The sequence below is a fragment of the Haemorhous mexicanus genome, chromosome 6 (genome assembly GCF_027477595.1).
Source record: "Haemorhous mexicanus isolate bHaeMex1 chromosome 6, bHaeMex1.pri, whole genome shotgun sequence".
NCBI classification, from domain to species: Eukaryota; Metazoa; Chordata; class Aves; order Passeriformes; family Fringillidae; genus Haemorhous; species Haemorhous mexicanus.
The window spans coordinates 21058299-21083558 of record NC_082346.1 but is presented as its reverse complement, the minus strand read 5'-3'; the positions used below and the strand labels follow the sequence as shown (position 1 = coordinate 21083558).

The 25260-nt window shown below is 40.4% G+C and overlaps 1 protein-coding gene across 2 annotated transcripts in view; it reads right to left on the bottom strand.

Annotated features, from left to right (window-relative positions):
- The window catches only part of LRP5 (LDL receptor related protein 5), a 126706-nt gene that overhangs the window by 68743 nt on the left and 32703 nt on the right, over positions 1-25260 (bottom strand). For both annotated transcript variants that reach the window (XM_059849193.1, XM_059849194.1), the window contains exons 3-5: positions 12414-12611; positions 8705-8901; positions 6897-7028 (exon numbers count right to left, since the gene is read on the bottom strand). In XM_059849193.1, the coding sequence (XP_059705176.1) occupies positions 6897-7028; positions 8705-8901; positions 12414-12611 (527 nt within the window). The remainder of the gene's footprint in view (positions 1-6896; positions 7029-8704; positions 8902-12413; positions 12612-25260) is intronic.

The following is a 25260-nucleotide window of genomic DNA, read 5'->3' as shown; positions in this document are numbered from 1 at the left end:
TCAAATAAACTCATCAACAAACACACTAAATAAAGCAAGGGGAAAACAGACTCAAAACAAAGATCTACACGTGAATGAAAGGGAAAAATCCACTCACTAAATGGAACAGAACAAGAAGAGGCAGATTTCCCTCTAGATTTCCCAGATCTCAGGTACCCATTACTGAACAGCTTTTAATTACAAACTTGCAGTTTCAACAATTCCTGGATAAGCAAAGAAGTACAATACACCTTTGGGAGTGCAATAGGGAGAGAGGGAGTGAAGAAAAAGTCATCCAGCTTCTGGATAATGTCTCCCTAGAGTAGCCAAACACCAGGCACAGGGCAGAAGTCACCTAAGAAATCAAAGCACCTTGCAACCAAAAGCTGATGGTTTTCCATGGTTGCATTTCAATCACAGAGCTGTCAACAAGGAGAAACAGATATCAAGTCTAGGCAATAAGATAAAATACAGTTTTCTTTTTGCTTTTCTATCTCATGACAAACAAATTAGGACATGAGTGCTGCTTCCCAATACAGCTCCAAACCAATGATAGAATGCAATCAGAGTTTATCTACTGATACACCAGGTTTCTCTTCCAGCATCTTCTAAGTGCTAGAATACTCCAGACAGTTGCTCACACAATGCCAGCAGAAGATTTATCAGGTATTTGAAAGAACTGAATCTACAGCAGTTATCCCAAACAGCAAATATCTCCCTGACCCTTCTCCTTCTCAAAAGGGCTGTTCCTCTCACATTAGAGGTTGATCTACTTCATCAGAAAGTCTGGATTAATCCATACTGTTCCTCTTATTTATCAGGAAGACATGCTAGCAGAGAAACCCTCTCTGGTGGTTAAATGGCATGAAGTAAGTACTTCACCATGAAGGTATTTGTCTGCCAGCTTGTCTTGCTTGGAGGCTTAGTTGCTGTAATAAATTCATGATTGCTCACCAAGGAACTGCAGACAGAACTTTTAAAACATATGATGCGCACCAGAAATACACAGGAGATGAGAAGAAAGTGCCTTAGCATTTCTTCCTTCAATACTCTTCTGTCTCCTGCATATTAAAAAACCACTGCACATATTATGCAGTATTAGCCAGCAGGTTCCAAAAACAGTTTTCTATTTCACAAGGTGCAGAATGGCAAGGAGAGCTAAGACACTAGGAAGAGTAGCCAACCCTGATCAACTGCCTCAACAACAGGATCAAGGATAGAAAGGGTAGCTGACTCTTCAAACACCTGAAGCAAGTACTTTCTTTCCCAGTTATGAAAATGTGGAGGCTTTTTTCTGGTTTTCATTTGGGAGAACAGAATTTCCTCATTTATTTGAGAAACTGCAGCTGTCACACCTTCCTGGCAGAAACCCTACAACTTCTAACAGCACACAAGACTAACTTGCAGCCAAACTCTCCCATTTTCAAGCAAAGAACAGTTGCCTTCCCCTGGAGAAACACCCCTGGTGAGTTGAGGTCAGTGTGCCATGTCCCAAATGGCCACTTACACTCTGACATAGCAGGGACAATATTATTACAAAAAGCAACTGGCTAGTTACAACATCTAGATTGAGATATCTAAAAGGAGCCAGATTTCTACAAAGAACCTATCAACTGAGGTACATTTGAGGGAAGAGAAGAGGGGAGAAATTCTCCTTGTTACCACTTTAAAACAACCAAACTCCTGCCACTGAATATATAAAAGGCTCTAAAAATGAGTAACATTTTTCATTTGACTCACATTATGCTTAAAGCTCAATACACAGCAGCAGTTCTCATGCTGGCTTTAAGGAATGCTCATGCTGATGCACAGCAAGAGTTTAATTTCCACATCTCAAGCAGTGCAAGCCCCCTTTTCTGGAAGGGTAGATTTGCTGTGGTAAAGAAGCCCCTCAGATAATTGTGAATTCAGGTACCTGTCCCACTGTGAAACCTGCCAGCTATCTCAGCATTAAGGCAAGTCAGTAGCAGGATTTGATGCAATTATGGATATTTATCCCTAATATATTTTTTGTACAGACTTTAGGAAAGGCCCCTTATAGGAGCAATCCATTACAAGCATTGCATGGGCTGCATCAGCTCCCAAATCTGTGCCCCAGCACATGGGCATTCTCTTCTTCTGAGCTCAGTAATAATACCAGTGTGAGCAGAAGCTAAAGTACCATTTTGATATGGTTGCTTTTGCAGCCAAATTCTTTGTCTTCAGCTATGGCAGAGGATCATTTATGTTTTTATAGCCCTTCCTGGAGACAGTTTTGCTTGGTCTACTTCAAATCACAGAATATCCCAAGTTGTAGAGGACTGTTGAGTCCAACTCCCTGCTCTTTGCAGGACCCTGTGATCAAGAACATTGTCCAGACACCCCCTGGCTTAGATCTATACTGAGCCAATGCCTAGTGTATTAAAGGAATATACTTAGCAGTGCCCTCACTTCCAGGCATCACTTGTTTGTGCAAAATTCAAAATATCAAAAGCATTTCTCCAAAACTATGGCAAAATTGGATGTTGCATTTGCCATCTGCTCTTTGCATGGCATGCAAATACATCTATACCTCAACCACCCTGATGCCTTCTTACCAAGAGGCCTCTCACATCACTTTCAAACACAACAAAAACAACAGAATCATGACCTTTCCCAACACAAATGGAAAAACAATATATCAGAGTAAAATTAAAGCTCCAAGAAAGATTCCAGTGTCACAGAAATGCTTGGCTTCTTTTGGTTTGTGTTTTCATGTGGAAGCAAGTAAAAAAAGGTTCCTCTTAAGAGAGATTTAAATTTGGTTAGAGAGGAATTTAGATATGTAAAATGGATCAAGAATTAATGATATCCAGGCCACGTGAAATTGCTGCAATGAATTTGCATAATGAGTAAAGTAAAATTCTATAGCATTTACTGAAATATTTTATCTAATACTGCAGCAAGCATTACATATTTAATGAGAAGTAAAACAAAATCCTGAAAAATATTTTTTCAAAAACTAGGGGTCCAGAAGCTTCCAGAAGCTGCATGGATCTGGACTAATTCTGACACGGTGTAGCTCTGAGTGTCCTTGATGTAGTTAAAAAAATAGAATAAAAAAAGAACATTAGCTGAAGTCCCAGTTTATCCTACTTATTAAGCTTCGTAGCCATAGAGCCAAGCTAGTAAAGACTTGGGAGAGCGAGGTGTGGAATATTGAAAATATTTTGCAGGTATCAGCCCTGGATAATAGGTTTTAAAATGCTATGCAACTAATTTTAGTTCATATACTTTGACTAACTTTGATACTTTGATATCAGAAAATTATGTGCAGTGAGAGTAAGAACCTTTGGGAATGCAACTCTGACAGGCAGAGGGAATTTAGGAAGTCAAGTGACCGCTTACAGGAAATACATCCACTTAGAAAAAAGATGAGGCTTTTGACATTCCTTTAGAAGGCCTGCAGTGATAGCTGTATGCCAGTGACACTGAACACAGCAGAAAGAAATTATCTATTTTCCAGAAACATAAGAGAAACATGCTGCTGAATGCTGTTTACAAAAACCAGCTCAGTCTTGGAAGGATGCAGACACATGGCTGCTGCACAGGAGACTGGGATCAGGGTTTAATCACAGTTAGCTGGCAAGAAGCACAAAAAACATCTAGACTTCCCTGAATGGGACTGACCTGAACCACATGGTCAAGCCACAGAAGGAAGGAAAAAGCAGGGGGAGTCATCCAATATTCTGAGACTGCAGCTTCACCCAGCAAAGCAAAACAAACCTGCTCCACAAAGGCAGAACAGGGTGCAAAGACCCAGCTCCATCTCATCTGGAAACATTCACTTTAAGGGGTACAAATTACACCAAAGGTGCACCAGAGCTAGAGAGAGAAACAGATCAATTCATGTCATTCATTGTGCACAATGAGAAGCACGAGGAAGGTCAATCTGCTCAGAAGAGGCGACAGGTATCACCTGCAGTATCTGCCCTGCCAGGTAAAAATGGAGCAAATCATTTACTGCTGGAGACAAGGCAGCAGCCATTAATACATTTGTCTTTCTCACAACACTACAAACTACCTCTGACCCACAGACCTCACTAAATCCTAGGAAGAGAACCCCAGGAGAGGAGAAAGAACAGCTTCTTGCAAGGAGACATGGCACACAAACAGAAGACTCATGAATCAAAATAATTCTGTTCATAAAGAAAATAAATGTGATCCTTAAGCAAAGAAAGCAAGAAAAAATTCAGGATAGTCCTAAATCAGCAAAATTACTAAAAGAAGGTCCCCAGGCTTGTGGAACTTCCCCCCTTTTGCTCTGCTTTTAACTGGCCTATTTGCTGGTAGAATTACACAAGCCTTCTAAATGACTGCAACCAAATTTTGGTTCCTTTCTCAAATATTCATGCAGTTGCTCAAGTCAGCTTAGGAAAGGCTTTCAAATAAATTAACAAAATAAACAAAAAACCAAACAAAACACAAGAAAAGAAAAGAAAAACTACCTAGTCTAAGAACTGAAGCTCCATTTGGAGACATGAAATTTCACTAGTCAGTTATTCCTGAAAGTTACAAGGTGTTACCAGCTCCTGCAGAGCAGGCCACTCTCCACAGACACAACCAGAACCACCAGACTCTGACAGCCTTTACAAACTGGGACTTCATCTATGCCAGCAAGATTAGGTTCAGACACCCATCTAAAATCATGTATTTGACACATCCAACAAGACCATAGTGGTCCAACACAACCTCCTAAGTCATTTCAAAGACCAGAGCTTGAATGTTCACTTTGCTAGGAGAACATGGTCAGGAGCAGATGATTTACTTTCCAAAGTTATAACTCCCTAGCTTGTTGATATGGGAACTTCAAGGTAGTGCAGAGCATTTTCAAGCCAAAAAAGGAAAACAAACTTTGCACCACAGGTCTGCAAAACAAAAAATTTACCTGTACAAAAGACATACACATTCCCAGAGGAGAACATACACTTGATGCCAGTTGCTATCTGTCTGTCTATCTATCATCCATTATTAGTGATGGATATTTACTGTAAAAGTAATTTTCTTAAAAATTTATTCAGAGCAACTCTTTAGAACCAGAGAGAAAGCAATATCATATCAATTATTAGTTTAGTCAAAGTATAAAAACCCAGAGCTTCAGAGTTTCATTACATACAGGTGTAACTCAGCAAGGCAAATACTGGCACAGCCTGTCCTTGAATTCATATTTTTTGTTAACTACCTAGGCCCTTTACCATTTGTAAAGAGCTACAAAGTGCTCTCATCTGAACATTACCAATGTATGTATACTTCAGTATTCAAGAGAGCTAAAATAACCTAAGCACCCCAGGGCTTTTCTGCTCAAGAATTCTTTCTGACAGATATATACAGAAATAACATTCTATAGTTATATTAGCACCAGTAAACTCCCCATGTGCGCAGGGATTTTGAGAACAGAATGCTTTTCCCTTCTGCAGATAAAGCCCCAGCAGCTTTTGTGAGATTCACTTAGCAGCCTGAAATCAAAGCAGCTCATATGCCCAAGTGACTCTGTACTTTTGCCCCTCTGCCCAAGCCAACAGGAACAAAGTGAAGAGGTGGTCAACACCCGTGGGTCTGCAGCTCCTGCCACAACACCACTACAAAGGGCTCGTGTGGAGAGCAAAAAGTCAGTTCCTTGCAACCAAGGAGTTAATTGGCAAGATGGGAAAGAGAAGCACATGGATGTTGGCATAAGGCAGGCAGTGCAACAAAAGATGTGGAGCTTGGGAAAGAAATAATCCATAAAACTGAACGAAAAAGCTACATTCTTATGCAAAACCAGATTTCCTGTTCTCATCCCACTTTTCTGCCCTCCTCTGGCAGACTGTCTGGCCTGACAATGGAAAGGTGAAAGCACAGTATAAGCAGTTGGTACTGCTTGTGCTATCTGCCAAAATGCCAAAAGCAGGCTGACCTTCATTCCCACTGCCAGAAACATGAGGTCAACATGAACGTCTAAAAGGTTGTCCTGAGCATTCAGTGAGGGGTTTTTAAAAGCTGTGAAAGGGAAACTTTCCAAAGCTGGAAGGAGAAAAGGGAAAAGTCTCTTAGCAGCTGCAAAACTACCTTATAAGCCTTTCAATTAGAGTAGGATGAGCTAATAAAACCAGCTCTTAAACCCTGGAGATTCAGTGTTTAAATTGTGCTTCTGGTTCACAAATGAAAGGCGTCTCTTATGCGTGCTCTAGTACACAGAGGAATCAAGCCACATCAGAAAATGATTATATTATTTTACTAGACTCAAAAGCACACTGGAGACAGGCAGCAGAGTCAGCAGAACACTCTTCAAAACCTTGCCTCCTAGTGCTCTATCACCATATCAGTGTTAGCTGCCTGCTTTTCTAAGATGCATCTTTAAAAATGACTTCTCAATCAATAAAAAAACCAAGTTTTCAAGGTATGCCACAAGGCAAATTCAACCTGTGGATTCCAAATATGCATCTAGTTACACTTTCTAATTAAGAGATATACTCTAGCTATTATTCTCTAAACACCTTTTAATTGGTGATATACAACCCTCTCCTACTTCTCAGGAACAGTATTTTCTCAGGTAACAACTCAGCCACCACTACTTTATCACAGACCTGCTCTGGAGAATGAATGGCAGGGAGCAGAAGTTTCTCCACTGTCCAAATAGAAAGATGTCCTGCATTAACTTACTTCTAATAAAATCCTTCAGCAATGAGTTCCACATACTTCTTCACTCCTACAGAGAACTGTCAACCCTAAACACAGGCAAAATTCTCTGATTTCTACTACAAGGGATTACTTTAGTTCATAAAAACCACTGTCTTTGGTAGCTTGGTGGGAGGTCAGTTTATCAGGCAGCTCCTCTCAATTCTTCAAGGATCAGCTCCAAAGCAGTGAACCCAAACCACACCAACACTTGTGACTGTAGAAAAAAGCCAAGCTCCTACCTGCTTTGCACGTCCTGCCATCGTCTTCCAGCTGCACACCAGTGGGACAGGCACAGCTGTAGAAGGGGTCCCTTGGAGACAGCAGGCACAGATGGGAGCAACCGCCGTTGTTTTCCTCGCATGGAGTGTGAACTTCAAGAAACAAAGCAGATTTAGTCTAATTTCTCTAGAAGCCCATAAGCTCTGTTTTCTCCGTGAGGGAGAAATTACAGATCCCAAATGACTGGCATAAGCTTTAGTGCTAAAAAACAGAGGAATGACAATATAAAATGCTTGATTTCCCCCACTCCCCAGCATCTTAACTCTAGGGGCACCTAAACTGAGATGTATGCAACTGATGGGATGATCAGTTCAATGAAAGAAAAGAAAACAACAATTTGTACAATTCCTACAGTACAGTACTGTCGCATGTACAGGACAGGGATGGACATATGACAACTGAACACTCCTTTCTCCTTTAGATGGGGAAAAGAAGACATGAAACTGTATTAATAAGTAATTATTGGTAAAATTTGCCTTTTATAAAAAATACTTGCAACTTTTGCAAGATTTCTGCAATACTGTTGTTTGAGTCATCATCTGAACTACTTTACTTTACTTTAATATTAAAGCACAAAATGTCTTGCTAATTTGACTTTTGTTACTTCCACTGACACTCACAGAGCAAAAAAAAAAATGGTGAGGATGGAATCCAAGCCTGATCTTAATGAAGACAATGGCATCTGAGCTATTTTCAGCATATGCTCCGTGTGCTCTGTTTTCTTTGTGACTGACTCAAATACTATGACCCAAGGCTGGGACATTCCTGGAGCTAAAAGCAATGACAAGAATTCAGCACAGACAAACTCTTATCTGGAGCTGTGAGACAGACCAGGGTGCTGTGCATACCCAGTAACCTCAAGGAAAACTTGCACATCTTCCATCCCCAAGATGACCTCCAAACTCCTTTTGCTTACTTTCAGGCCTGTTTACTCACATCCTATTAACTTCATTGGAATAACAAACATTATCTTTAGGGAAGCAGATTTTACAGCTGGCATAAAGAAAGAAGCCAGTCCAAATGCCAAGAGTGTTTCCTCTGGACAAGACTTGATTCTTCCCAGAGCTACTCAGTTATATACATTCTACAACACTGATTTTAAGTCCTATTCTCACAATCCTAAAAAAACTCAAAACCTCCAAAACCAGCTGCCAGATGGAATCACACGAACATACAAAATACATGCAGCTCTACTCAATTTTCAATACTCTACTTCCTTTGAAGTAGCACCAGAAAATATATAGAAAAATAGAGGCACACGTGTGTTCACATGAAAGCTCAAAACTAAAACCCTTCCATACTAAGATGTGCACAAACTATTTGATATGTATTGGAGACAACCATGATCAAGTTTGGACTGCAAAAACAGCACTTATAAGTACAACACGAACATTATATATTTTGTGGCAATTTTACTTATTAAAAAAAAGTAATTATAAGCATTTCTTACAGCTGTCTTTAAAGCAATGGCATTAAAAAGATGCCAGGTAAGTTGGTACCATTCTTGTTCAAATATTCCAAACCAAAAGAAGTCTCTGAAGTACTGCACTGGATTTTGCTACCACCTGGGCCAGTGAGTGAGTTCAGACCAGTTTGGGCCGGAATACTCCAAGCAAGGCACAGGATTCAAGCACTTCTACCTTTAGCAACCAATCCCTTGACAAGTGTGCAGAACTCTGAAACTCCACACTGAGCACCCTTCTGACTGCCGCTTTCCCTGGCAGAGAAGCAGCAGCCAAGCAGGGGTTTGGGGGCAAGCAGGACGTACAGTAGGGCTGCCGGTCGGGGCTCAGGACCTGGATGTCCATGGGCGAGTAGAGGGCAGACAGGATCTCTCTCCTCTTCTCTCCCGTCCGTTTGTTGCAGGCGTGGATGGAGCGCGTCTGCCAGTCCGTCCAGTACAGAGTGTCCCCAGACAGCGTCAGGGCAAAGGGATGAGTAAGGCTGCCTTCAACCACTTTTTGCCTTTTTGGGAGAAATAGTAAGAATTAAAAAATTGATTGCTTCTACTTGTTACCGCACATGAAAATCTTTGGCTCTGTAGAAACTCATGTAGGAACTGTCGTCTTTCAACAAATTCACGGGACCAAGAGATTCACCTGGGGATAAAATTGACAAGCAGACTGAAAAATGTAAAATAAGGTTTCACCCCTTCATAGCAATAAGGACACAGATATATCGGATTTCAGAGCATCAAAGTATCTGATTCAGGCTCTACATTGACCCCTTAAACTCCTTAACTTCAGGAGCTGTGCAAATACCCAAACACGAGGGACTCTCCAAGGAAACTTAGGTCCAAAGAGTGCTCCTCTGATTACAGCAGTATATGACATCTTTGCCCAGAACTTCAGTTGCACTCAGTCTTTTCTTCTAGCAGAAAAAGGCAGAAATTATCTATGAGTCTCATTAAATTACCCCCCCCTTTGTCTGCAGCAGAAGGAAGAACTTTTCAGATTAATTTTTAATGTAGAGCAAAGGTCAGTTATACTTTTCCTAAAACTAAATATTTATAATTAATACAAATCTGAAACATTTGAGGTGGTTTTTCAATGACACACAGCCACATCTCCAAGAACTAGATGAACTGGAAGCCACGAAACACATGACATTTCTAAGATGTTTTCAAAGAATCCCAAAATTTATACCAGTTGTAATAAATTTAGATTTAGTCGTTTTGAAGATATTTATTAAGTCAGAGAAAAGACGCTTGACAATTCTTCAGTCAAAACACTAGGTACTCAGTTTTCACAAAATCCATGCATTTTATGTATACACAAAGGTATGCACACACCTTTCAAACCAGTGTTGTGACACAGCCAAGCATTATTTAAAATTTTTCATCATATGACTTTGAGAAACCTGAAGTCTCAGTGTCATCCTGAAGGAAAATAAGGAACCTAATTTTCTTATACCTCTATTAAATTTGCATTCCATTTTTTTTCACACTGAAGATATTTAAGGAAAAACAAAAACATTTGGCAAGGAGAGGACTCGGTTTCATTTTGAGCAGCCTAGGTAATTATCTGCATTTTCCAAGGTAGAAGGGAATAAAAAACACCCCCAGAAATCTTGATATATATTCAGACATGGACAAGTTTAAAACAGACTGACACATGCACAAAAGTACCGGCATATACATGAGAAAAGATAATTATTAATAATCTTTCTCTTCCAGAGATAAAATTGAAACTGTTCTAAAAACTCTGCCTAATTACCACTACTTTTTACCATAAAACACAGCAGAATAAATACAAATACTAATTTCATGTCCTCTTTCCACTCTCACCATTGCTCTTTCCTCTTAACTAATAACAGCAGTGGCTGTATCCTAATATCGTAACAGCTGCTTTCCACTATGTATTGCCCCTATTTCCATCATTCTTAGATATCAAGTCTCCCTTTCTCCTGTAATTACATCCCTTGAAATAGTTCCAGAAAATGTGGTTGCAAATTGAAGCTTGCTAAGAGGCAGATTGCTCCAGTAACATTAATCCACCACACGGAATGCAAATTTCCTTTTTATTTAGATTTTGAGGTAATCCTGAATGGATTCTGGGATGGGAGGGTGGAAGCATTTGAAACATCACAGATTTCTTTATTGTCATGGATGAGTGAAACTTGCTCCATGTTTAAGGAACAGAAACAACTTCAGAAGGTACCATCTAGTCTAAGCCCTTACTGAAATGCACCTTAACACCAGAATGCAGGAGTCCCAACTTCACAGACATCTGTTTCAACACTGATCAGCAGAATGGAAAAGGGAATAAATAAAAATTTCATTTTAAAGGAATTATGATTAAGGTGAATCTTCATGGCATTTTATCAATATCCATAACACTTTCAGAGTTATTATGCTGGACAATACCTAAAAGTTCACATGCAGTCAGACATCAGGAACCTCCAGACTGCACCCTGTACAGGGATATTCTGAGCTCAAGTGGGCATTTACATGCTCTAGCACCTGAGTAAAATATGCAAGAGAGCCAACTTTTTCTTACTGCAAAATACATTATTTTTTCCTAAAACACTATTTGATTTATGGTCCAACAGAAATCTGTTTGGGAGGTGGGGCATTGATCTATCACAAAGTAATTTGGATAGACTGCTGGAATTAAAGTATTCAAAGTCTTGCCCCCTTTCAGGTGGCTTTTCTCTACCTTAAAATAAACAGATTAGATTTTACTTGCCAATTACAACTTCAACATTTACACACACATGCAAGTAAAGTCTGTTCAATTTGTACATGCATGAAAACCCCAGAAACAGCCTGGAAACCTCAAACTCTGCCACTCGCCCCCAAATCAGACAAACATATTCATGCTGAACCATATGAAAATCTTTCTTTCTGTCTAGGAACCTGCAGCCAGACTTGGAGCTACCACTGCCTTCCACAAAGGCCTTTTCCCTCATCTCCACTCTGGACTGTCAGTCAATACTTGTCACTTACTACAATGCCACCATTATCCAGCTCTTACACATGGCTCTCAAAGGAACTTGAGAGTGTTTTATAAAGGATGTCAATATTGCTATTGCTCTTTTATGACTGTGAAAATCAGGCACAGAATGCATCTCAGTAAAAAAAAAATGAAAAACACCATGGAATTTTTTTCTGGGGGGGAAGGCATATTATTCTATTACACAGAAATGTGTAAAATAGAGCTCCTCCAACTTTTCACCAAGGGAAAACAATTTTATTGACACAGGCATTTAAAATGTTATGAAATCATGAAAATGTCATTTGAAACTACCTGAAGACCAAAGCCAGACAACAGTGCAGAGATTACTTTGGCAGGACATTTAACTGCATGTGACATTTACCCTTCAGGACCAACACACGCTGCACAGAATTGAAGATGCAATCTCAAATGCCTAAGTCTGCCCTGCCTGAAGTGTCATTTCTCCATGTCTACAGAAGCCAAAACTTAACAGCACACTTGGACAGCAGCCACGAAAAAACTTCCACACTGTGCTTTCCAGCAAGTTTTAGGAACCTCTGCTTCTTAACTGCTTGTTGTTTGAAACAAGCCAAAATTGGTTAATTAATAGGCATGACATAAAGGACATCTCTGGATGGGGCCGTGGACAAGTATGTCTCAATGTGTATTTCTTGTTGGTAAAAAAACAATTAACAGTACTGTAAAACCCCAGTCACTAGCTAAATGTTACATTGTCTAGGGTCAAGAATAATCATCTCCAACTATTTTTAAGACAAGTAAGAGCCTAAAAAAGAAGAATCCTTCTGTATAAGACGGCTGTGAACAGTCTGTAGTGAAATACTGATACAAACAGTCTTACTCCTAAAACCAGTTCAATAGTATGTGAGGTTATTTTTTGCAAGGCTATTAAGAACTGCATTTAAAAAAAACAGTAAGGTATTTGCATTATTTGAGACTACTGGGAAAAAAAAGTCACATTTCAAAATGAACACAGAAAGTGAGAAATAGCTTAGACCTTATTATAGACCAAAGAGAGCTTACCTAAAGGAGCCATCCAGATTTGCCCTATGAATGAAACTCAGTTTTGCATCAGCCCAGTAAAGTTTCTGCTCGTCGAGGTCTATGGTGAGTCCATTTGGCCAGTAAATATCAGAATCAACAATGATCTTGCGCATGCTGCTGTCCATTCCTGCCCGCTCTATCCGGGGCGTCTCACCCCAGTCAGTCCAGTACATGTACCTGAAAGAGACACACACCCGTGAGGCCACAAGACATGCTGGGACAGCAGCTCTTTGCAAAGCCTCTCATGGTACAACGGTACATTACACACAGTACAGACACCAGTGTTTACTCCCAAAGCTTTTACACACTTATTAAAGCAAATCAAACCCCAGGCCCACAGGGCACAAAGTAAGTCCTTCATGAAATCATCTCACAAGCTTTGCCTTTGTGTAATGTATTTACCATTCTCTTCCAATGCTGAGCAGTACCTGATTGTTATAAGCACTCACAACTGAGTATCATTCTTGTGTGGTCAGTTACTACAAGTTAATATCCTACGGCACATTCTGAGGCAGCTAATTACCTATCCAAGCAGGCAATGACCACAGCTTAACCTCCTTTTACAGATCCACAGAGAAAAAAAGAATAAAATCAAGTGTCCTGAAATTTTTTTCTGTCAAAAAATAAATCATTAATCCATGAAGACTTAGAAAGACATTAAATTTTTGGAGTTTTTTTCCCCTCCATTCCCATCCATGTCCCAGTTTCCCTGTCACTACACCTATGGGCAATGTTAAGTAGCCTGAATAGACTCACAACAGATTAACAGCAGGTACCAATTGGAAAGGACCAGATCAAAGTGTGGCAAATCACACAACTTCTGCATGAAAAGCTGAGATTGTTCAGTTACAAGAGAAATGGGCTGGTGAGAAGAGGACAGCCAGTTCACAGCTGGTGAACATCACCCAGCTCCACATATGCAGCCTGCAAGTTCCACATGCAAACACAGCACAGGCAGCTCCTAGTACAGCTGCCTCAGGGTGCTCAGAGAAACACACTGCTTTCCCAGTGCCATGACAGCCTTTTGGGCCATGGGGCTGTGTGAGAAAGCCTTTGCCCTGAGGAAGCTCTCAAACATAACCAGGGATCTGTGCACTGGACCCATCACCTCCCCAGGCTCCCCACACAGTATTGGATCAACAGGAGCACCAGATGGGCACCAGCTGGGCAAGAGTACCGAGCTGCATCTAAGTCCTCCTAACACTGGAGCTTCAGAAAAGCATGGTAAAGAGACATCTATTCAGTCCTGCACAATGCTTAGCCAGATGTTTCATAACCTGGCTTATCTCAGACCCTTAGCTCCCTGAGAAGACAGCCCTCGCTGTGCTACCACAGTAGGAACCACGAAGGAAGTAAACAAATGGGGACTGTGAAAACACATGTATACAAAAAAAGCTTTAGGCTTTATTTTATGAGAGAGAATGCTGTCCACTTCAGGGATGATGTAGGGACTACATTTGTAATTGCTGTCATGTTCCTCTGCAGGGGGACCTTGCTCTCCCCTTCACACAGCAAGATCCATCCCCCTGCAAACTGCAGAGGCTCTGGAGCTGCTTTACCTGCAGCTGGGCCATCATTTCAGCCAAGGAGGAACAGGCAGCTCTACAGTTATCACCAGCAAACGTCCCTCACAACACACTTAACCTTAAAATGCTCTGATCTCCATGTGCATCCTCCACCCCAATTTAGGCAGATCTCCAGTTGCAGGGCAGTCACAGCACATACACAGCAGCATATATAATCATGAGCAGTTTACCCCACTAAAGAGGGGAATGTAGATAGCCACGCAGATAGAGACAGACAGATAGAAATTGCTCACTTGTATCACAATCCACATACACCCGAGTGTGAGGTCAAACAAGTTTTCTAGTTGAAATAAAAGATTTCCACGCAGGTGAGTCTGCAGGTTTCTGAGATAGCTCACAGTAGAGTGGCTGAGGCACAATCATGTCCCCAGATGCCTTCCCAAAGCTTCCTCAGCTCCAGCAACCAGGATAGACTGACAGCTCCTGAAAAAGCAGCAGCAGCAGCTGAGAGCTGCCCCAGTTCAGAGGACAACCTATGAATGTAAATTGCCACTCATTTTGGTTTTCCTTAACAAGTCAGGCTGTAATTTGCGGCAACTCAGACTGTGTGGGGAAGCAGCTATTGACAAACAACTAAAGACAGAGAAAAGCAGACATAAAAAACCTGTCTGCACAACCAGCTGCTGAATCACACTGTGAAACTGATATGGCCAAATACTCAATTTTGGTCAGGTCAAATCAGTTGTCTGATCCAGCTCATCTGCACTGGCTTGCACCACCTGCATCCAACTCTACAGGAATAAAGACAGACAAAAAATAGACTGTTGAATGAAGAAAAACATGGCTATTAGAAGTGACTTTGGCCCATAACATTGTGGCTATTGAAATGTTAAAGTGCAGACTAAAAAGGAGCTTAGACCAAAATTAAAAATGCCATGAAAGTTACCTGAAAGAAAAAACAAAGGAGACAAAACCAGCTAAGTCCTGTTAAACCCTAAAAGCAAGTTTAAAGGATCAGAAAACATCCCTTAAATTATCATGGAACAAAATTCCTGTCCTCAGGCCTTCCGTTAAAATTTCAGCCTGCACTCTCAATGCATTCAGATGAAGGGAAAAAAAAACAAAAAATCTGTAAACCAAACGGGCCCTCATGGCTTTTCTATGATATTGAAGGAGCTCCAACTCAAGAGCCTCTTCCCAAAAAACAGTGTTGTTTAATTTCATAGGTGATGTGTGTTTACTCTTGGCCTCACAGAGACAGCTGTACAGAAGCAGTACTTTCAAATTCACACACAAACTTGTCACAGGAAAATTGCATCTCTCCATTTCAGCTCATTAGCAGGCACCAAGCCCAATGCTGCTCAAAGGTTTAATAATGCTATGTGGTATTAGCAAAGCAGCTGCACCACAAAGGAAGGGTCAGCAGGATGAAGATGCACTTAGACAACATGGAGAACAATCTGAATGCAGGCAGCCTTCCTCCAAAGCACTTCTCTCTCAGTTGGACTTTTCTAAAGCAACATACCCTGTTACCACCTTGTCCTGACAACAGGGCGTCCCTGCAATCCATCAAGTATCATAAAGCTCATCTTCTCAGTGAACTTTTCAGAGTTCTGAAATACTGAGCCTCTGAACTAATCACACACCTCAACAGGTAAAGGATTCCTTCCCTCTGTGTGCTCCACAGAATCCCATGGTCCATCACAGGAGCACACACCATGGCAAATACAATTTTGCCCCCTTTTCTAAGAGGTTTCCATCCTTTCATCAGGCAGCAGGTGCTGGATTGCCAAGAATTTTAGGAAATTTGCCCTGGTTTGGGGATCTCTCAGCACATAAAGGCCCTGAATCAGGAGTCTGGAAATCAATGTAAGAAGCTGCTCCTATAGCAGGACTGATCTTCTCTAGTCTAAGTGAGCCCAGTTAAAACCATACCACTGCCAAATGAAGCACTTCTTCCCTGGTGCCCACCCCCGTGTTGACATTAGCATTCTACAAGAAGGAAAAAAAAAAAAAAACAAAAAAACAAACAAACAAAAAAACCCAAACACCTTCCAGTTACATTAGCAAATAATCAGTCTTCCCAATGTTTGTGCAGCAGTGCTGCTTAAACAGAAGGAGCAAAGAACAGCAGCAACCAGCCAGCTGAATCCACCTGTGAAAAGAAAGAGGCATTTCTCATCAACTCCCCCATGGCAAGTCACTCACCTTTGAGTCTGCAATTAGCTAGGGCAGTCCTTTCCATCCCTCCTCTTCCACCTTTCTCTAGACTAACACCTAGGCTCTTTTGACATTTTTTTTGCAGTACAAGGCACAACAGAGCACTGGACATGAGACTCTAACAAGCCATAAAATGTCATGTTTTAACTGCATGCCTGTAAGGGATTTTCAAGAACGCTCAAAGTGTCAAGTTCTCCCTTTTTTTGCCCTCCTCTATTTTGAGTGACAAAGCTAGTTCAAGCTAAGGTAAAAACACAGTGTCCTGGCTGGAACACAGAGCAACCTGAAGACAGAAAATTTTTTGCACAAGTTATAAATCCTAAAGAAAAGAAACATCCATGGTTATTATGGAAAGAATGACACAAGCTTAGCTAAACCAGCACTGCAAACTTAACTGGAACAGTAATAAGAGAAATTTTTGGGGCAGAGGGAAAGCCTCCTTGCTGTGATTTGTGATGAAGAAAAAGACAAACTACCCTTGAAATAACCCATGGATCTGATTAAAAGTGTTAGTCTCCTGTCAAAAGTACTGAAATCTGCTTGCAATAGCTGGTTCATCAAAGAGGAATAGAGGAAAAACACTGGAGAAATTAAAGATTTTAGTCATGTCCTGAAGTAATAATTAGGCCTTACAGCTTGCATCTTCCAAATGCCTCCAGTCTACAGGATCAATTCTTAGACAAAAGCAAACACTTTTGGTGGGAGCTTTATGGGCAGGGGAAGAATATGGCAAAAAGCTCCAAGTGGCTTCTCAGAGAAAGGAATCAATATGCATGCTTTAACAGCCTATATGCAGGAAGTGATTTTGATTCATCGTCCTTAATTCAGGAACCTGGAGTGATAACTGACACATTATTGGGGTGGGGTGAATTTTTTTTACCTCAATATAAAACAAGCACTTTCAAGACTGGGGTTTTTTGTTTTTCAAATAGAACCTATTTTCCAGGTGTCCAGTATATTAACAATCCCTAATATTTTCATTTCACCATTTAAAAAAGAAACTCAGTATTTAGCCTGAATAACATTCCAGAAAATAAGTAGACTAAGCAAAGAATCTCAGTCTGGCACTACCTGTGCTATTATGCCTCCCAGTTTTTGAAGCCAGCTGAAAAGATGCACACTGAATAACAATGAAGAGCCTAAGGCAAGCATTTGGGTAGTTTTTTTGTTTGGTTGATTTTCTTGGTGGTGGTGGTGTTTTTAAATGTAAATTCCAGAGTTTTAAATACCCCTGGGCCAGGGCATGCTGTCACAATTGTAAGAAACTAAAAATATCAAACCCAGTATTTTTGTACACATTAAGATCGATCACATTTCAGGACTGGCATTTGAGGAGTTTTATATCCTCCTTGCATTGCAACAGGTCAGCTAAAGTCTAACAGCACTGAGGCCTGTCAAAGAAAATGAAAACATGAATTCCTAAAGAGCTAATGAGAGAAAAAAAGCTCTTGTGAGCAAAATTCACTGCTAAGCAGCTATTGCAAATCAATACCCTTAAAAAAAAAAGTAACCAAGCAGCACTACAGAAGCTCTAAACAAAAAGCAGACCTTGGACAAACTTGTGGGTTACTTTATTTAGTTCTTCAGAGATGCTTAAGTGTTTTCCCCCCATCACTGGTTTTAAGCCTTAACTCCAGACTTCCAAGGCAGAAAGGAAGGAGAGGCAAGGAGAAAAAGAGACTAACGTCAAATAATAATTTCAGAGCACTTGCACCAATTCTGTCCCTAAACTGATCTGCTGCACCACTTAGCTACACCAAAGAAACGAGCTGGAACAAAGCAGCAGAGCAGAAGCCAAAGCTCCATCAAAGCCATGGTGGAAATGCACACTTTCTTCTGGACACAGAGCCACCAGCAGTCCATCCAGCCCAGCAGCCAGAAGCACCAGACCCAAGAGAGTACATAAAATCCAGTTACTGCTCTATAGCTAAGCACATATATGTCATGTGTTACATATATTACTAATATGTAAGCTCTATATGTAAGCTGCAAGCTTCACAACCAAGCTTTCTAGCCAGAACTTAAATGCAATTCAACAGCAGCCAACAAAGCCCTGGGTTTTGGCATACAAACTACCACACTGAATCAGGGCTTAAATGGTGCTTCCCTCCTATCAGAAGAATGGGACTGAAAACCACCTTGCAAAAACAAACAGATTTTGAAGTTGGCAAACTGCACCCCAGTGGGGTTTTTTGTTGGCTTTGTTTTGGGGTAGGTTTTTTTGGTTGGTTGGTTTGTTTTCTTTCCCCTGCTTAATTCATTTTAAAATTCCAGGTGCAGGAGCAAAACCAGGATGAAGACCATAATTCCCCTCAGTCTGAAAGCTGCAGGTCATTTCTTATTTCCCAGTGCTTCGTGTCTCTTGTCATCATTTTCACAAAGATTAGAAATCAGGGCTGTGCCCTCCAAGAGCAGCCAATCAGCCATCTGAGCTGGAAGGTATCACAGACATAATAAAAAGCAGCCAACGCTGCCCAAACACTTTTTCCATCTCCCAAAATGCAGTACAGTTGCCAAACCTTACATAACCTGCTTACACAAAAGGGGCCAGTTGTACAGATGATATAAATCAGTACAAACTTCTCCAGTTTCAACAATGCTCTTGAACTTATACAAGCCCATGGCACAAAACAGGAGTTTACAGGAAATTGCTATGAAGTTTAGATTCCTGCACATTTAAAACTTACTTCCCCCATCCCACCTTTAAAGCTACAAAAACTCCACTGTGAAATTAAATATCCCCAACTGTTTATAGAAGAAAAGAATGTCTAGCTCACATAGCATTAAGCTGCAAATTATTTTTTTTTAATTACTTTTTTTTTCTTTTTTTCAAGCACTGAATTTTGAGACCTGGATGTCCTTGACAAAATCATTAAATCATTACATCAAACCCAAAAATATGCCACAGCAGGTAATCAGCCTTCTCCACTACGGTTTTCCTACAATGTCTTTTATTCTGATTTATTCTTTGAAAACACACACTGGTAAGGTGTCCTTAATGATCTCTGTGGCCCTCTGATGAGCTCACAGCAGCATGTCCATGTCTCTGTCCTGCTGAGGAGCCAGAACTGAGGGCACAGCACTCCAAGGGTCCTTTCACCTGCTCTGATGAGTAGAGAGGGAGGTTCTTGATCTGATGGCAGCACTCCTCCTCCAGCCCAGGAGTGCTGTTGGCTTTCTTGACACTAAGGGCTGTCTCATGGGCAGTTCACTGACCCCAGGTCCCCTGCTTCTTTCACAAAATGTGATTTATTTTAGGAATGGGAAAAATAGTCCAAATCTCAATACATTCAACCCATTTTAAGACACACTGCAGACACTCAAAATTCAGGGTATCCTCACATGACAAAGGGCAGAATGAACTGCTCAACTCTCCATCAGCTTGAGAGCTAGACCCAGTCATTACTTAACTACATCTACCTGAAGTTAAACCTAGATTTCCTCCTCTCTGCATAAAGAAACAGAATTAAAACATATTTGTACAGTCAAAAAAATTGTACCTACACATTGGACTGACTTAATGGAAATGGGGTGCAGCAAATGTATTGAACAACAATAATCCAACTGTGTAAGTCAGGTGCTGGTGGCTCTCTTATCCACAGATCTCACAACTACTCAAATGTTTACTCAGACGAAGGCATTTTATGTTTCACTGTGCTATTGCACTTTAACTCAATATTTAGGCAAAGGTACACTCCAACTAAAGACAGGAATTTGTCAAGGCACAGAACTTAAGCATGCTCATTTGCACCCCTGTAATTTCAAACACAGTAATAAACAAAACCCTGAGAACACCCTCACCAGGTTACATGGAAAAAAAAAATCTTACTTCAGCTCATACTAATGCTTAATTGTACATGAAAAAAAAAAAAAAAAGAGAAACCTATATTGAGTTAAACCAAAGCAACTCATTCATGACAAACAGAATAGTGCCAGTCCAGCCAGACCAAAGTGTTGTAAATGCCATGATCTCCACATTTTGCAGCTATAAAATGCACCCAAGGACATCATCTAATCAAAGAGCTTCCATCACCCCTCTGGTGCCAGTGCATTCCTGACTTCACCCAAGGAACCACTGCAACACACACTGGCACGGGGACAACTAAAGCCATCCTGTTGTTCCTTCTGTTCCCTCAAGAAATGGTGTAGAAATTGAGGAGAGAAGAATACAATTCCCAAACTTAGTAAGACTAAATGTGTGCAGGGCAAAGAAGTATCAGTCACCAGGACTCAGGATACGAGGAGTCACAGAAACTGCTGCAAAAGAAGAAGGGGAGGAAGTTCAGTGAGGTTTTTAAGGAAGTCTACACATTTCCACCTCTTTCCCATGCAATTCTGGGGTGTAGGGGAGAAGTAAATGACTTTTTCCCCATCATCTCTGAGCAGGCAGGTCTGCTCTCAAATGAAGCAAAAGGTCTTTGAACAATATATGCCCTTTAGTCATATCTATGAGCAGGAAAAAGGAGAAATAAGCAGAGAAGACTAATGAACTATTTAAAGAAAGGCTGTCACCATCAAGGACAAGCATCTGAAAAATAGAGTAAATAACAATTCCCACAAAAACCTCAAGTTTCTTATGCATGAGACTATCTGCAGCTATTTGGAGACACATATCAAAAGCTTTCCAAGTCCCAGAAATTACTGCCATACCAAGATACTGGATATGACTGTGAACCAATTTTACAGTTGAGTACTTTTCTTTCATTTTAAGATAATAATTGGGCTACTCATATATTGCAGCGTTCCAAATAACTAACCAAAAGCTTCAAACTAATTTTATACTTGCAATTAATTACAAACTAGAAGCACACAGGATATAAAGTAATCTCTAGCTTTCAGGCAGCAATAGGCATGTTTCACTCAAAACCCGTGCATCTTCTGCATTTTAACCAAGCAGCCACGAGTTAGGGTTTCTAAAAAGCACATCTTCTTTACTAAGAGGATGTTTCTTGCTTTTCTTCTCCACCACTTGCAACAGTCACAAGTTTTTCTTCAGTATTCCCTCTCCTCTCAACTATTCCAAAGGAGATTAAGACCAGAAGATACACTGCTTAAAAGATGTCATCATTCACCCCTATTTGTATCAGAAGCTTCAGTCTACTGCAGCTCATGGAGATCCCAACAATTCCAGGCCAACATGCTTAACCTTTAGCACCTGCCAGGCAGCAGTGTGGGACCAAGGGCCTGGTGAACCATCAGCAAACACCACTGCAGCTTGAAGTGCTGACATAATCACAGGTGTGACTTAGAACAGCTCCAGGTCTTGCTCATGCGACACTGAGCAAACACTGGATGAACAGCTAGGCATGTCTGAGGCTCTTAGTTTTAGACTCTGAACTGAAAGCCTTCTAATTGTGATATTTGTTATAGCCATTTGTTAGTATCCTATTTGGTGCATTTACCATCTAATCCTTTCTTTGGTGCCAAATATACTTTAGGTCAATGACAGCCACTGCTTGCAGATTTTGGCTAATTTGCCTTAAGCAACCTGAGGCAATGGCTAAACCAGGCTATGGCATGCAATCCCTTAATGCTGTTCAGACATGATTAAGCTTGATTTAATCTCTGAACTAATAGCCATTCCACAGAATACCAAAACAGATGATTTATTTTTAGTACTCAGTAGTTTTTGTCTTATTGCTGCATTCTAATTTGTATCTTATTTCCTTCCCCCGAAGCTTTGCTATTCCAAAAGGAGAAGATTGCTCCATAAATGAAGTCAGCTTCTGGGGTGGTCCACTGGCACCAGCACTGCCTCTGCCCAACAGCTCCACACCACGCCATGGAAGACTTTTTAAGAATTAAAATAGGGAGGAAATGTAGACAGCAGTTTGCAGCTTTTCTTCAGCTAAACCAGCTCAAAGGTCCTCATTCTCCTCTGTCACAAACACCGTTTCTACAGATCCCACCAGTCAGCAGGCCAGCTCAGGAATGGCAAATTCAACAACCCCACTGACTACACCAAGTGATGACTGTGGTTATACCCACACCAAAAAACCCACAAGACAGCACACCTTTTCTTGAGGCAAGCAATTTTTATCTTTCCTTGAAATAATAATTTCACAAACATTTCACAGATGTCTCATTTAGCTCTTTGTGCTTTCAGCAAACAGAGGGGGCAGAAATTTCTCAAGCATTATTGTCTGCTGAGCAAGAAAATAGAAAATACAGCCTGGACTTGGGCAGTAAGCTCACTCCAGAAGGCAATACAGCAGCCATCACACAAGTAGGAACAGATTCAAGATTTATATTGACCAAAGTAAGTATCTCTAACACATTGTAGACTTTAATAATGTGAACTAACTATTTCATTAAGCACTTAGTAAAAACCAGATATGAGGATTATGGATATGCTACAGATGCTCAGAATCAGAGCTCTGTGTTAAATGGAGAAGGTAGCAAGCACTGAGATTTCTATGTCATAGATTTAATGACCCTTGTCAACACACATTCTAGGGTGTTCATATCTAAGACCTTCACTACAGGACTGAGAATTAAATCATTTGTTTTGGCTATTCATTCATGGATTCTTTTGAAGTTTTCTTTTCAGGAAACTGAAGTTTGCTTGCCACGACAAGTGATAAAAACTTGTTTTTCAAATACATTCCTCCTTCTTCAGACAATGTTCACGGCACTTAAATTCTCTGCACTGCATTGCAGGGAATTTCTTTTAGCTGGGCTTAAGTAAAATCTTTACAAACAATAAATTGAGATTTGTTAGAAGCTGTTATCCTGAAAACATGTAAATACTTATGCAACAGTGTCAAACTCCAAGTTCATAACACCAACACTACTGAATCCCCCATTAGTGGTCTACCTATCAAGAATGTACATAAATGCTAATGTTCTACAAAACAATACCAAGAATTTAGCCTAATGTCCTCCATTATATAAACTCAGCTTAACATACCCTACAGCAGGACTGGGATCTAAATGTTCAAAACAAAGCATCAGCAAATGTATAGAAAAACGTTTTGTACTGTCCTCTGTCTTCTTATTTTAACCTTCATGTCAGGGGAGAATAATTGGATTAGCACATATTCTGCCTCCTTTAATTCCTAGAATATACAGTGGGTTCAGCAAGAAAGTTTTAACGTGTATGGAAAAGAATGATATTACATATTAAGCCAACTCTTGTTAATTATGATACTCTTTCAGGGTATCAGAAGACCATGTACAATGAATGATTTTCACTAGCTCTGGGAAGAAGAGAGACCCACAGATAAGCTTTAAGTGTCCCACAGCTTGCCTTAGAAAATGAAATTTTAGGAATGCACTGAATGATCGTTAGGGGAGAGGAATCTCTCTTTCTCAGTCATAACTGTGAGATACTCACTGCCTTTAAAAAAGGAAGATAGGCTGAGTGGGCAAAAGATGCAGCTCTCTTTTAAACTATCACTACACCACAATCATCTGACTTACTACTTAGAAAGCCCATCAGAACATCTGAAAAATCATACTCCTGGATGTCAATTGGAAGTCACAGAAAAACAGGAAAACTCCACAAGTCAACTTAGCTCCTCTCCCATCCCTCTTCCTCTCCTAAGACTTGGTCGTTACCCTTCTGGTGTTCCTGAGAGATATGATGGTATTTTCAATATGTTCTTCTCTATTCTCTCAAACTAGTCTATGTCTTAAAGAATCACACTCAAAATGGAATAAAATCTACTCGTTAAGCAAACACCACTCTGGGCATAACACCCCACTGCAAACACCCCAACACACAGTCCTCCATCCACCTCTGCAGAACAGCCTTATTAAGGCTAAAAGACAAGAGAAGGTGTCACCACTCTGCACAACAAAATGTTATTATCTCAAGAGAGATTAGATTTGACTTGAAGCATTCTAGACAAACCCATGTTTGGGTACTAATAGTATCAGCTAAGCATCTGCAACTCCTTATTTGTCCCACTTTGCCTCTGGAAACCAAAGCTGACTAATGAAACTTTCTTCCTCATTTTCTAAGCTTCCTACCCCACTTCTCTAGTAGAAACTGCTAAAAGGACAAAATCACATCTACGGGATGGAAATTCTTCCAAACTGAAAGCAAATGACTAACCACTGACAGATTACCTCAAACAGTTTTAAGAACCCTAGTCTGAACTGCATCACATTTCATGATCCAGAAAAAAAACTCCACAAACTTACTCAGGTGCTCTGATCTAATACTGTTCCAACAGGTGTAGGAACAGTATTAGCCACCTGATTTCAAAAACTTATTAACAAAAAGACAAATAAAAAGGTACTAAATGGTTCTTTTCTCCTACTGTCACCCACTTGTCCTCCCCTAAGAATTCATGGAACAAGGAACACGTGTGCTCAACCCCAGAGCCTGCTGTGCCAAAATAAATGTCATGATCACTATTTCACAGATGCACCTAAGAAATATTTCAGAGCTACCAGGTGAAATGAAGTGGTCGTAAAAGCAAACCTGAATGTTTTACCCACACATATATGTGATGTTTGATTTTTTTAAATTTTCTTTTAAGTTTAATATATTAGTTTTTCAGGCAAACCTGTCTTTGATTCAACACTTCAAGAATCAGTCAAAAGACAAGGAACTGCATCCACTTAGGAAAAGTAAACCTGGCACTGGCATTTCATGCAAAGTGCCATACCACTCTCTGTAATCCACCTCACCATGAAATACACAATTTCACATCATATTCTCTCTTTAAATATACTAATGAATGCTACATCTAATTAATCAATGCTAATTAATTAATTCTACATAGATTACTTCCTGTCAGGGTACAACAGGATTCCTGTTAATTTATTTAAAACCCCTCTATATAACAATTTGCTGTGGGGAGAATTCCTTTCACCTAAAGGCATCTGTAAGGAAGGCAGGATTAGGAGGAGAAGGACCCCTCTGGAAAAGTCCTTTGGCCCAACAAAGTCACTCCACTTACCCTTTCACTGGTAATGGCTGTACCTTTCCAGCCATTTTCTGAAGGATACAGGCAGCTCCAGCATTTGACTTGTCAACAAAACTAAGGATTTTGTTTCTTTGGGTACACACAGTTTCTTTTAGCCTTTGTGCGCCCTTTACGAATTAATCATAAACGCACCTGTAACAC